General features: G+C 45.5%; 1 protein-coding gene across 1 annotated transcript; it reads left to right on the plus strand.

Annotated features, from left to right (window-relative positions):
• Positions 1-1859: 1859 nt before the first annotated feature.
• Positions 1860-12566, plus strand: ADRA1A (adrenoceptor alpha 1A). The gene is made up of 2 exons (XM_072357129.1): positions 1860-2742; positions 11602-12566. Exons 1-2 carry the CDS (start codon positions 1860-1862, stop codon positions 12120-12122), a joined length of 1404 nt encoding a protein of 467 aa, XP_072213230.1. The 3' UTR covers positions 12123-12566.
• Positions 12567-13444: the final 878 nt, after the last annotated feature.

Genomic DNA, 13444 nt, shown 5'->3' on the forward strand with positions numbered 1-13444 from the left:
ATGCGCAGCGCCACAGCCTATTTTCATGGATGTGCTCATTAAAATCTGTCATTTGGGGGTTGGAACCCTCCAACTTAAGTCATTCTTTCATTCTGTGATCTCCTTTCTTGGAATTACCCTTCAACTCATTCCCTCCTGGGGAAAAGAAAATACAAAGGCTGAATTTTGTTTCACTGCAGAGAGGGCAAATTCCCACAGTGGAATGAATATCTCCCCGCTTCCCTCCCCCATTTTCCCTGTTACAAACTGGGCATTCCAGAGGTTTGGGGTAAGAGTTGTTCCAGATTTCTTTGCCCAAAGGAAAATGTGGTTTTGTGACCAAGCATTTCCTGCTGTTCAGTGTTTGCGGGAGGTGCGATGTGAGGGACTCATCCAAAGACCTGTGCTACAACAGTCAGCCTTACCTTAGATTTAACCGGAGCATTATTGGTGGTGGTTTTTCAGATGTCCCATCAGTATTTTGGATGGCAGCGTTGTACCTCTATGTAGGTGTTGGGAATGGATCTCAGCTGACATACGCAGTTTCTCTTTGTAGTCCTGAGTCTCAGTTCCCGGCTTATTCTCACATCCCCATCTGATGTACCTTTTCTCCATATTTAGTCAGCCGAGGCTGAGTTTGGCTTCCAGATACATGAAATGTTGTCTCTCTCAGTAGGAAACTTGTTCCTTGCAACATCTTCGTCTTGGCAGAAGTTGCTTTTCCTTATAGATTTCCAAAGTTGGCTGTTAGCTGGACTCGTGAGTAGTTCAGTGTGTAAACGGAGTCGCTCAATAAAGAAATTTCAGGTTAAATTCTGGACTTACAAATCTGCCTCACAGTCTGTAGTCCCAAATTGTGTCCTGCAGGCTTCTTTCTCCAAGAGCTGCTCTCTGCAAGTGAGCTGATGATTGGGATGCACTGCTGTCCCTAAAGGAGAGCAGAGTGCTGCTGAGAAGGCAGTGAGAAAAATCCAAGTGACAAAATTCACATTGTTCTTGTAGCTGTTAAACAATGCTGGGCCGAAAAAGGTTGATTCCACCGGCTGGAGCCAGCATGAGGAAGGCTCCCTAAAATAGCTCCCCACTCTATTCTTATATGGGAACCATAGCAGTGAGCAAACGCTGCTTCTGGGAATCGCATTGTGCCTTTGTCTCTTCCAGGGGTTGGTCATCTGAAAGGAGCACAGCAGCCTGCATCAACAGCGTGGCAAACCTCACTCTCCTTCAGAGCCAGAAGCGGATGAAAACCAACTTCAAGGAGCTCAACCGCCAGCTGCTCCACATGCAGAGGCTCAGATCGACCCCTCAGACCCTATGGAGAAGTGACGCTACAACAGCCTCCACCTGGCCAGGCTTCTGCCAAACTCTATTGTAAGACAGAATCAAGGCTAGCAGAAGGTAATTAAAAGCACGAGTGACTGTTCCTCTTTGGAGAAACCTGGATTTGAGACCCTATGGAATATTTTTGCTACTTAAATATTCCCTCTTCCCAAGTAGATAGAAATGACTCGCAGCTGTGATTCCAATACTTCTCATCACATAGTCCTGGAAAGCAGGAGAAGCAGCCTCAGTTCCATGTAGCCTCACTCCTGCACCCCAGGAATGATGCAAAAGGGTTAAATCTGACTTGGAAATGGAGGCTATTAGCTGTGATAGAACAGTAAATATCTGGGGAGAAAAGAAGGCTTTCGACTATGTTTTTGGATCCTTCTCGTTGCTCCTGGTGCTGCACTTCTGAAACTTCCTTAAAAAACTCTTCCACCCAGCAGAGCCGGGCAATGTTGCCTGTCGGACATTCTGAGGACTGATCCCATCACTTTTTCTACCTGAAAAGGGCGTGAATTACAGCAGCCTTGCATGAGCGTTGCCAGCCACTCACCATGGTTTTCCTCTCTGGGAACTCATCTGACTGTTCCAACTGCACCCACTCTGCAGGGCCCGTGAACATTTCCAAGGCCATTTTGCTGGGTGTTATTCTGGGGGGGCTGATCATTTTTGGGGTTCTGGGTAACATTCTGGTTATCCTCTCTGTAGCCTGCCACAGGCATCTTCAGAGTGTCACCCACTACTATATAATCAATCTGGCTGTAGCCGACCTCCTTTTGACATCCACTGTCCTGCCCTTCTCAGCTACCATGGAGATTTTGGGCTACTGGGCCTTTGGGAGGATCTTCTGCAACATCTGGGCAGCTGTTGATGTCCTTTGCTGCACTGCTTCCATTATGAGCCTCTGCATCATCTCGATAGACAGATACATCGGGGTGAGCTACCCGCTGCGATACCCCAGCATCGTGACGGAGAAGAGAGGCCTCCTGGCTCTGCTGTGCGTGTGGGCACTGTCTCTGGTCATCTCCATTGGACCTCTTTTTGGATGGAAGGAACCAGCACCCGAAGATGAGACCATCTGCCAGATCACCGAGGAACCTGGCTATGTGCTGTTCTCTGCGCTGGGCTCCTTCTACCTCCCCTTGACCATCATCCTGGTGATGTACTGCCGGGTGTACATTGTGGCCAAAAGGGAAAACAAAGGTTTGAGGTCAGGGCTGAAGATGGAGAAATCTCGTTCTGAAGCAGTGACCCTACGGATCCACCGCAAAAATGCTCCCGAAGCGAGCGGGGCCACGGCCAGCTCTAAGAGCAAACATCACTTCTCCGTGCGTCTCCTCAAGTTCTCCAGGGAAAAGAAAGCAGCCAAGACCCTGGGAATTGTTGTGGGATGCTTTGTTCTGTGCTGGCTTCCGTTTTTTGTAGTCATGCCTCTTGGTAAGTAATGCACAAACCCCTTCTACAGCACCTTCCCCCGAGGGAGAGCCGTGTTTTTGCTTGTGTTCAATAGAGCTGATCAGAAGAGAGCTGAGGGAATGGTTTTCTGTAGGAAAGCTGTCAGAAATCAAAACATGCATCAAAACTGAAGGTGAAAAATGAAAGTGTCAAACCTAACCAAGCAGCTCTGGTTCAAAGGGAAGTTAAGATGCTGAAAAGAATGAAACTGATTTTGACAGTCTTTTTCCACCTAGAAAATACCCTTTCAGAACAAGGACTTATTCCTGATCAGTTCTGCTATAGGAATGGTATTTTAAGTGCATGGGTTTATATCCTAGTTTGTGGCCAGCTCTTTGGGTGATATAAGTTTATAAAAGGTCATCCCATAAATGCATTCATGGTCTAAGCAGCAGTTTACTGTTTCGGGACAAAACTCTCTAAGTGCTCAGAACCCGTTAACGCCCCGCTATGAGAAATAATCAGCTCCCTAATAGAAGGTGTCACGCTATGAAATACCGTATTCCAAATGAATGTCTTTTTAATTTATCACCCATCCAGCCACAGCGCAGCCGTGAGGATCCTCCAAACTAATTTTACACTTCTCTGGTTTGCATCCTACATGGAAACCCATGGGGCACACTGGCCAAACACTGGCTGCCGTCTCACCCTCTGCACTGAATACAAATATTTATTCCCCAGCCATAATTCTAAAGGGGAGGGACGTGTTCTGCTTTGCCATCACTGAAATATAAAGTAATCAGAACCTTAATTAAACTTTGCTCAGTCACCTTCGATGTGGTTTCAGGATTTAGAACCAGAATGCTAATTTTATGATGTATCTGTCATGTAAAGTTTGCGAGAGCTGTACTAAATGCTGGCTTTGGAAACGAGGAACCTTCCATCTGCCCTGTCCAATTTCAGCAGCTTTTCTTGAAGAAAAGGCTTAGGCTGTATAGGAAAAATAAAGTGAGACTGCAGACTGCGCGTGAGTTTTAGCTAGTAGTGCTACACTGCATACAGTGAAAAGGAAGAAGGATGCTTACCTAAGTACTAGAATGGTTGGGAGATTATTTTCTTTTCTTACACCTTACAAAAGATGTTGGGTTCTTTTTCAATTAACCTCTCCTGGGTTAACCCAGAACACCTGCTTGTTTCCCCAAAAAATAAACCATCACAAAAGTCAACAAACACACAAAAAAAGGTACGGATTCACTCTGATTGGTCAGTAGGTGGAGGTGATGGAGTAGGAGTTGGAGCGTGAGCTGTAGGAGTTGCATAAAGGGAGCCCTGGAAAGGCTGGCTCTGCTGCCCAGGGTGTCAGCATGTTGGAATGCTGGTTGCCAAGATGCCTGAAACATACCCAAAAAGGGTTTGTGAGAGCACATCCAACACGCTACTTTTCATCTGCTGTGCGGTTGCACACATGGCACTGTTGTTAATTTGCTTTGGATTAGGAAATTTGCTTGATTGAAGACCAGCTCTGCGTCTTTCTTTGATCCCTTATAAAGCAACTTTCTTCAGGTTATTAGCTTCCCTGTCTTTGTGGAGTTGCAATGTTGTTTTTAAAGTCTTTCAAAATGACTTGTTGATTTGTTAGAGACAAGGAGCTGTTAAACTGACAAGAGGTGCAAAAGTAAACAAGAAAGCATCTTGAAGCAGACTGCTCCACCTCAACCAGCATCATCAAGATCCCTTCATTTCTTATGAGCCCTGCCAGCTGGGAACCAAGGTGCAGCTAGAAGCACCTGGCTCATTGAAGCACACAATGAGCAGGGGTGGAAATGTTTGGGGTGTAGGTACAGGGAAGGCAAGAGTAATAAAAGGAGATGGAGAGTGGGATAAAGGCGTGACATCCAGATCAGCAGATATCACCAAAAATAAATGGAGAAACAATTTGAGTATTCCTGCCACATGACAATATCTTAATTGAAATCAGTGTGTAAAATTGCCAGTTGCAATCTATGTGAGTAATGTCTTACCTTCTTGGATCCCTCCATGGGAATGAGCATTATGTTCCATACACCTCCTCACTTGGCTTTGACAATTGCGGAACAAGCCAGCAAACAATAATCTTGTTGCATGGAAATAAATGAGGTTAGGGCACTGGCATGCAAACCCTGCTTTCACAAAACGTCTCTGATTTGAAGGGCTGTCACAGCAGCTCATTTCCCCTGGAAGAAGGCAGGTTTTCACCTCTTCGTGTGCTTTCTCTCCCTCTTTCCATCTGACCAGTGGACTTGCTCCTCGTCACACATGGAGCTCGGCCTATCCTCACAAATCATTTAATGAAACTTACCTAGAAAAGTTCTAACTCAAATTGCAGTCCTGATTGAGTCCTGATTTCCCATAAAAGGGAAATGCTTGTGATTCATCCATTTCCAACTGTCTGACCAACAGTATGAATGGGAATTAGTTCTGTGTGGGATTCAGAAGTGAGCTGGGATTTGTCATTGACAGGTTAACTGCAGGTACCAAGCAGAACTTCACCAATTGCCTGTAGAATCAAAGCTATTTTGCTTGACAATGCTGAAGTAGTGTCTAATTCTGCAAAGGCAGTGCCAAAAGGTTTACATGTCAGGAGAGTAACCCCATTTACTGATGGGGAACGTAAGGCAGAGTAAGTTAAAGCTTTCCTGGGGAGGAGAACTGTATAAATTGCACCACTCTGCCAGGTGAAAACAGGAACTGCAATATCTGGCATTTTGTGCTATACAAAAATAAATAAAGCTCCTTTCATTGAACCATCTCTTTTCTCCTGTAGAATCGGACGGATGGTCTCATAGTGGTAAACAGAAGGAGATCCTTCTGTCCCTCCAGCGTGAGCATTCATTCCTCTATGCCATCATGGCTGGGTCATCCACTGCTCTGAGAGGCAAGGATGGGAATCCCCCTTCTTATCTTTGTCCAGCTGATAATACCTAAAATAAAATGAATAAAAGCTGGGATAGCCTTGCACTAAATAGTTTTCATATCCGAACATGCTGAATTCCAGCCATGGTGAGAATATTCAGAGCTAGATTCCCTATGATTCTATGACAGCATTTCAGTGTGCTTCCTCAGCCACAAAAAGGAAATAAGGGGGAAAGAAATCCAGAGTAGAGCCCAAGCTACAGAATGATGGGTCAGAAAGAAGAAGGGATTTTAACCCTCTATGAGTGATGGATTATAGGGCTGTGTGTTAAGACACTGAATGGGGAGGAAAAAATAAAAGAGTCAAGATATTTGGCATGTATGTTTTGTCTGATCTCAAGGGGTGTTTTTGTAAACACAGCCTGCAAAGGCCTTGTTGGTGTAAGCCAGTATCAGCTATGCTGCAGTCAATGGCAAAAATCCCATTGACATCCCCATGGCCAACATTTCTTTGCTGTCACCAAGTCCTGAAACGTGTCCCACTGACTCATAATGCAGCAAATCTGGAGAAGGAATTGCTAACATTAATAGCCATTGAAATGCCAAGCAGGGAGAGAATGTGGAGCGAGTTCTGCAATGTGTCGTGATTCATATCCACAGCTTTCCTGCATGAGCTACCTGTCAGGAAGAAGGCTCGTCCTCGTCTTCAAAATGTTCTTTCTTTGTGCAGTCACCACCTGCAGGCACCTGGAGTAAATGAACCACGAATGTCATTTTCACTCCCTCTCCTCTCAGACATCACGGTGCTATTTACGATTCCTTAGGGACTGAAAGGTGATGAATAATTCTCCCACCCCACCCAGCAGATTTCTTGTCTTTGATTTGGATGCATAAGGGCTGGATGGTCAGTTTTTGCTAAAGAGTGTAATTCAAGTGTAGCAAACCCCAGGGATCCCAAATCACGACCAGCAACCAACTCATCTTTTCAAGCTGCCATCTGAACCACGCCATTGCTTTTGCTTTTTATTACTGAAGTGAAATCTGAGGTTTTGTTGTAAGCACACGCCTCCAGGAGCTGGGGCTTTGGGAAGAACAACCACTATGACAACAACATCAGCAAAGAGATCCTGAATCATTCCACAGCAAGGGAGCTGGAATTGCACTGGCAATTAAAACAGTCTGTAAACTGATGTTATCGTTTGGGCTCGCAGAGGTAAGAAAAACTCAGTTCACCTTCCCATGTTTTGGGATTATTATTTTTTTTTTTCATCTACTTTCTAAATCTGCGTCTGCACACAGTGAGTCTGGAAATAGTTTCTTAGTGAGATGTTTGCTCTTTGCCAGAAATATCATCCGTCCTAAGTGGGTACAACATGAAACAGAGCATAAATTAGGCCTGAAAAAAATCGGAGTAATCAGAGCACCATTCCCAGGCTGACCCACTCCTAATGTCCGTCTGTCCTACCTGTCTCCTTTGGAGATACCCACACCCTACAGAACGACCCAGAGATCTGAATTCAGATCCTTGCTCCTCTTCCTATGGCTGTTTATTGCAGCTGAGAGAGATCCAAGCACAAAGCCTTTCTCATTTTCCCCCTGAATCAGCCATAATAATCCAGATCCTGGGACAAGCACAGCTGGGAATGTGCAAGACTTGACAGATGCAGGCTCTTACCCTTCCTCACATCTCTCCTCACTCAAATACTTAACCACTGTTCTGCATTTGCTGCACTAATATGATCATAAAAAATAACAGAAGCGTTTCCTCCGGTTGAAGTGTTCTTTGATCCCATTTTTGTTCCCACGGAAGATACTTTCCATACGGGTGGGACGTGCTGGGACGGAATATACATATAGAGTGCAGCTGTTGCATGTCAGCAGCAATACTTACACATGGATGCACTCTCTGCGGGGTGGCTGTGTTTGACCCGAGGTGCAGATGGAGTGCTGCTCTCGTGGAGTAAAGTTCACCATGAATGTTGAGCTTGGGAACATGAGCTCTGTGACCACACAGCCACCCCTGTTTTCAGCTTGCTATGATTGCAGGTGCTTAATCCCAGGTGTCATAGGCAAGAGATGCAAGATTTCAGACTTGTGCAAGGCACAAATGCACTTTTCCTGGTTCCTTTGGATGCTTAAAGCCCTGCCAACACAGTCCTGACAAACTGCATGTGGTTCTGTGCTCACAGCGTGCAGGGCACTGCTGTCCTCCCCCCAGGTGGGATTGGACTCAATGGTCATTATGGATCCCTTCCAGCTCAGGAGGTCCAGGAGCCACAAAAATCTATAGGATCTTATTCCCGTGGTGCTAATGGAGATGATACAGTGTGAACAAGAATTTTCTTTAGTCTGGGAGCTGCTAAGTCCCTCTAAGCTGCCCGTCAGTGAAATGACATGTGACATCAGCGCTGGCTCTTAAACAACCTATAATCAAGCAGCTCTGTAACTTCTGACTAATGACTACAGTCAAATTACATCTCTGGGGCTGAATTGGCACTTACTCACCAGGAGGTGCGTGGAAAACTTCTCTCTCAGAGCTGAAGTAACCTGACAAACAGGAAAATAAATGGTGAGGGCAAGGAATGCAGTCCTGGCGTTTTAGGGGTAAGCAATGAGATACTTCATGGCGAAGGATCTCAGGATGCTGACAGCACATTTTGTTTTATTTAATTTTCATATAGCAAGCAATTGAGTTGTGCTACTGGCGCTCAATAATCCTCAATCTGCTGCAAGCAAAGCAGGAATTTCAGCATCCCTTAGAGTCATAGAATCATAGAATCTCCAAGGTTGGAAAAGACCTGTAAGGTCACTCAGTCCAACCATCTGCTTATCACCAACACTTCCCACTAAGCCACTAGTCAAAGGCATGAAGAGATCAGCTGAAGTTTCCTTTGGTTCCAGCACAAACTATTGGGAGATAATGGAAGATGAAGACTCTGAGCCATGTTCAGTTTTGCCACTATTTATTGTTTTATGCCAGGAAAGACATTAAGACGTCCACACGTGGGATTTTTAAAGGCCAAGAGGCAAATGTGGTCATTACTCCATCCTCCTGTATGTCACCTTCCAAAGGGTACCACCTCAAACTGCCTCAGTGCTGCGTGGGACACGGGCAGCCTTATGTTGTGCGACTTTAAAGCAGAGAGAACTCACCACTCTGCTTGGTTATTTTTCCCCATGGTTAATAGCAGCCATTCTTAAAAAAAAATGTTTTATTTCTACTTTAATCCTGTCTGGCTTTTGCTGCCAGCCGCTGCCTGTTTAAATGTCTCTGCACATTGAACAAAATACTTTATCATCAGGCTTAGCAGCTCTGTTTGAATATTACTCCTACTTGCTACCGGTTCCATCTACCACTGATATTAACCATGACAACAACATCACTGGATATTTCACTCCCAGAAAAAAAGGAACAAGCTTCGTTGGAGCTTGTCCAGAGAAGGACAGTGGTGCTTTAGAGGGTCTGGAGCACAAGTCTGATGGGAAGCAGTTGAGGTGATTGGGATGGATCACCCTGGAGAAGAGGTGGCTCAGGATAGAACTTCTTGCTCTCTGTGATGCCCTGAAATGAGATTGTGGTGAGATGGTGGGGGTCAGCCTCTACTCCCAGGTAATAGCAATAAGGTGAGCAATAACCTGCTGTCCCAAACCCCAAGTTGCATCCACCCCTGCAAAGAAATAGTTAATGACAACACGCAATGGGACCCACTCATAGCAAAGTTTGTACGCTGTCAGTTCATTTGCTGTACTCTGACAGTGTGTTGTTCCAAGGCAACAAATCTCTACACCAATGTACTAAAAAAGGCTGCATTAATAAATTAGCATGCTGATCTCCATCTCCGCCCCCCTCAAAAGAACAGGAGAAAAATGAGCAAGAGGCAGACTCTGACACTGGCTCTTCACTATTTTTAGCAGACTTTGGCAAGGCGCTCGCATTCCGTTTCAGGCGAACCAGAAGTTGCAGCAAACAGGAATTGTTATTGTTTACCCATTCTTATGCTCAGCCTTACACCTGGGCTTGTTTCACCTTTGTCTTAGCACAAGGTGGGAGAGCAGTGGGTGTGCTGCACCTACATGGAGAAATAAAGGAAAAATGGAGCGGGATTGGGGCATTCTCAATGCTTTCATTGATGCCAATGACTCCAGCCAGAAAGCTCTCCAAGAAGCTCACGTAGATGTTTTTGTTAGAGGCAAGTGGTGCTACCTTGCTGAGAAGAATCCTAAATTGCAGATGTACCTGCTTACACTTAACTGCAAAACAGGGACTGCTGCCTTGGCATTGTCAGTCATAGGAAATGACAGTACTGAAAGCAACAGTGCTGCACGCAGCAGGAGGAGGGGAGCAGGGAGCACCGTGTCTGGTGTTTGATGAGTGCTCCCAGGGATGGATACCTGCGAGCAGCACCCCAGCACCTCTCTCCCTGCTTATCCCCTTTTCTTCCATAGGGGATGGAAGAAAGTTGGCACTGCTCTGCATTTCGCAGCAGAGACCACGCTCAGCAGAAGCAGGGTGAGCGCATCATTAATCACACTGCTCTGTTTGTGTCCCCTGGTCCAGGCAATGTTTTGGTACATTCTCACACAGGCAAAAACACCCTGAGAATTCCTTGCTGGGTTTTGGAAGCGTTCGCTGCCCTCGTTGTCTCTTTGTTTGGCAAAGAAAGGAAAGGATTGGGAAGGAAAAGATTCAAACCAAAGTTCAGCACTCTCAGAATTCAATTGGAAGGCTCTTGTTGCTTTGCAAGCTTCTCCAGAGTCAGTGGAGGTCCAACAAACAAGCCAACCTCTGTCAAGCTGAGGAGCTGATGCAGAAATCAAGGAAACTATAGAGGATGACAAAGGCGTTAACATCAAAATCAGCATCTCTTCCTGAATGCACACGGTTCTGATTTCAGAGGGGAAAGCAGGAAGGAATGTATATAGAAGTGCTAAAAGAGCAGTTTATTGGAGACCTGACTATGAAGTCCAAAATAAACCAACTGTGATTCTGTGATACCACGATATACTTGCTGGGAGATTATTTTGCTCCCTGTGCCCATGATAAGCAATCAAAACGAGCTGCTGTCAAAGGAATGATAGAATCACTTCCCTTTATTTTTCCTGTCTCACTGGAGGTAAGCGAGAAGCAGCCTTTCCTTTGGCAGCATATGGGAAATGTTTTTTTCTCTTTTTTCCCATTCTGGATCTGTTTTGCAAGGCTGGCCTTACAAGTGCTGTTATCACTTATCCCACCCCCACATCACATGGACTTTGGTTTTCTCTTTCACTCACGTTCAGCCAATATTGTTTTTATTTCCACACAGAGAGGTACCAACCAGAGAATTAGAGGGTCCTGTTATAATGGCTGGTTTCCAGTGTCACTCAGAAAAAGCAACAATTTCCTAAGCCATTCTCCATAAGCAGCGGAAGCGTTGACTCTTTGACACCCCAAGGGTGTCTCTGTAGCTTTATAGTGGCATCTTCCCATCAGTTCATCTCTTAAGCATTTACTGCCAGATTTCTTTTAATTTCTCTGAATTTCAGATGCGTTCCACGAGAAAAGTTATTTTCTGAAAGTCTGCAATAGAAAATGAGCACCCGACAGCTGATCATTTTGAAGGCTTCTAGTTGGTCACCAAATGCTGTGATTTCCTCCCCTTTGAAACCCTTTTTGATGACCTCAACATGATTATTATTTGTCTTTCTGATCTTGAATTAGAAGTTCTAGAGGGAGCAGTTTTCCTTTATCACTTGGTATCTGCTCTCTTGCCTCAGGCTGTAAATGGGAGAATACAATGCTTGTATAATGAAGTGGATGTCTTGAGCCTTGAATTGATCTCTGATAATACCCTTGTAATTGTACAGCATCATACATTCTGAAAGACTCTTTCCCGCAGGAATTAGGCTTTGAGTCATAAATTTCCCAAGACAGCAGAATCTTATTTATGTTTTTCCAGTGTTTAAGTTTCTTTGGTTACCTGCAATTTCTCACCGCCTCTGCCTTAACACTCTGTATATTTTCCATTTTAGGTTCTTTCTTTCCTACAATCAAACCCCCGGACACACTTTTTAAAATAACATTTTGGCTTGGATATTTAAACAGCTGCATCAACCCCATCATCTATCCATGCTCCAGTCAAGAGTTTAAGAAAGCGTTCCAAAACGTCCTGAGAGCGCAGTGCCTCCCAAGAAAGCACGCGGCAAAGAAGCAGTCCCCAAGCTTCAACCTCAACCATCCCAGCACCCAAACCATGGGAGGTGCCAAAGGTGTGGTCCGTATCCCCGTCGGCTCGGGAGAAACCTTCTATAAGATTTCCAAATCCGATGGGGTCTGCGAATGGAAGATATTCTCCGCCGTGCAAAGCGTGCCGACCAAAAGCGCGGTTCCTAAAGACCAGTCCAGCTGTTCTGCTGCCAAAGTGAAAAGCAAAGGTTTCCTCCAGGAGTGCTGCTGTGCGGGCACTTCGGGGAACGCGGTCCATGAAAACTGCAAAGTGCCAACCATTAAAATACACACCATGTCCCTCAGCGAGAACGGGGAGGACGTCTAAAGGCTCTGCCAGTGCGAGGTCTCTCCCATTTTATTGGGTTTATCCATTTTGTTGGGGATGGAAGTAGATGCTACAGCAGTGGAAGGGGTTGGGATGAAACGATAGTGTGCTGTAAAACAGTACCACGCCTTGTGGGGAGTGATGTTGGAGTGCTGGTAGCCTGAGGAAAGCCCCTTAAAGACAGTGAATGGCTGTAGTGGATGGTGAGCACCCTCTGCTCTCCCAAGAGACGTGGTTTGCCTGAGATTTAAAGGCCTCGTTTTCACTGCATTTCCCCATTTTGAAGCCCAGCTGCTCATATTTAGATGCAGTGTGGGAGCAAGAGCCAACTACAAGGACCCTGTTCTGAGTTCAGCATGGATACTTTCAGACAGCTCCAAGTTTGGAGCCAATTCTGTGACTTCTTTCTTTTTTTTTTTAATAGATATGTGTACAAACGTTGATACAACATCCAGGAGAGCTGAGGTTGGGAGGCTCAGGTCTTGGGACAGTGTTTACAGATCTCTGCTTACTTTTTGTTAATGGACTGTGCACCAGAATGCATTCCTACCATGTCTTGCCTCTTTTCTTCATCCCCAGATTGAAATGCAAATCCACACGCATCCTAGGTGTGTTTGAAAGCTTTCTGCGCTTTGATGTGGGTCTGGTAAAATTGACAAGGAGGTAAGACACCACCAAACAAGGCTCAGAAAGGTCCCTTCTCTTCATCTGTTTGTTTCCCTTGTTTCAAGTTTAGCAGAAAACCACCTCAAACCTCAGAAACTTTGCCCAGGTGCTTTCCCCAGTCACATCCTGAGGTACTGCCGTGCCACAGTCACTGGAAAAGCTGGATGTCCCCATTGTCCCTTTGCCCAGCATTATGCTACAACCCTCTGCAGTGCAAAGTACCCCCAGCCCTCCAAGCCCGTGTACCATGAGGTCAGGAATGCTATCCTTCTTGAGAGCAGTGGGAGCTAAACCCAGCGACTGACTTAAGGCCATACATCCTCATGAGAAAGGCCCTTCCTATGGGAATTTGGGCGAAAAAACATTTGGGAGCCTGGTATATTTTAAAGCAGCTAATCCAAACAAATAAATAAATAAAGGGGGCTGCTCAGCATCTGGAAAAAAATAGCGGGAGGAATTCTCTGTACAGTATTAGAAATAAGCAGCTCTTGACATGCCTCCTCCTGAGCCTGCCAGCTGAAAAACGCAGCTTCCTTGAAACAACACATGAGCCTCCACTCGTGTCTCAGCGTCAGCTCCCGAGATTTGTTCACTCATAGAAATGCTGGGTCGGAGAGCTACGGATTGTCCCAAACAGGTTAAAATTAGAGAAGACT

The sequence above is a fragment of the Excalfactoria chinensis genome, chromosome 25, assembly GCF_039878825.1.
Source record: "Excalfactoria chinensis isolate bCotChi1 chromosome 25, bCotChi1.hap2, whole genome shotgun sequence".
In the NCBI taxonomy this organism is placed as follows: Eukaryota; Metazoa; Chordata; class Aves; order Galliformes; family Phasianidae; genus Excalfactoria; species Excalfactoria chinensis.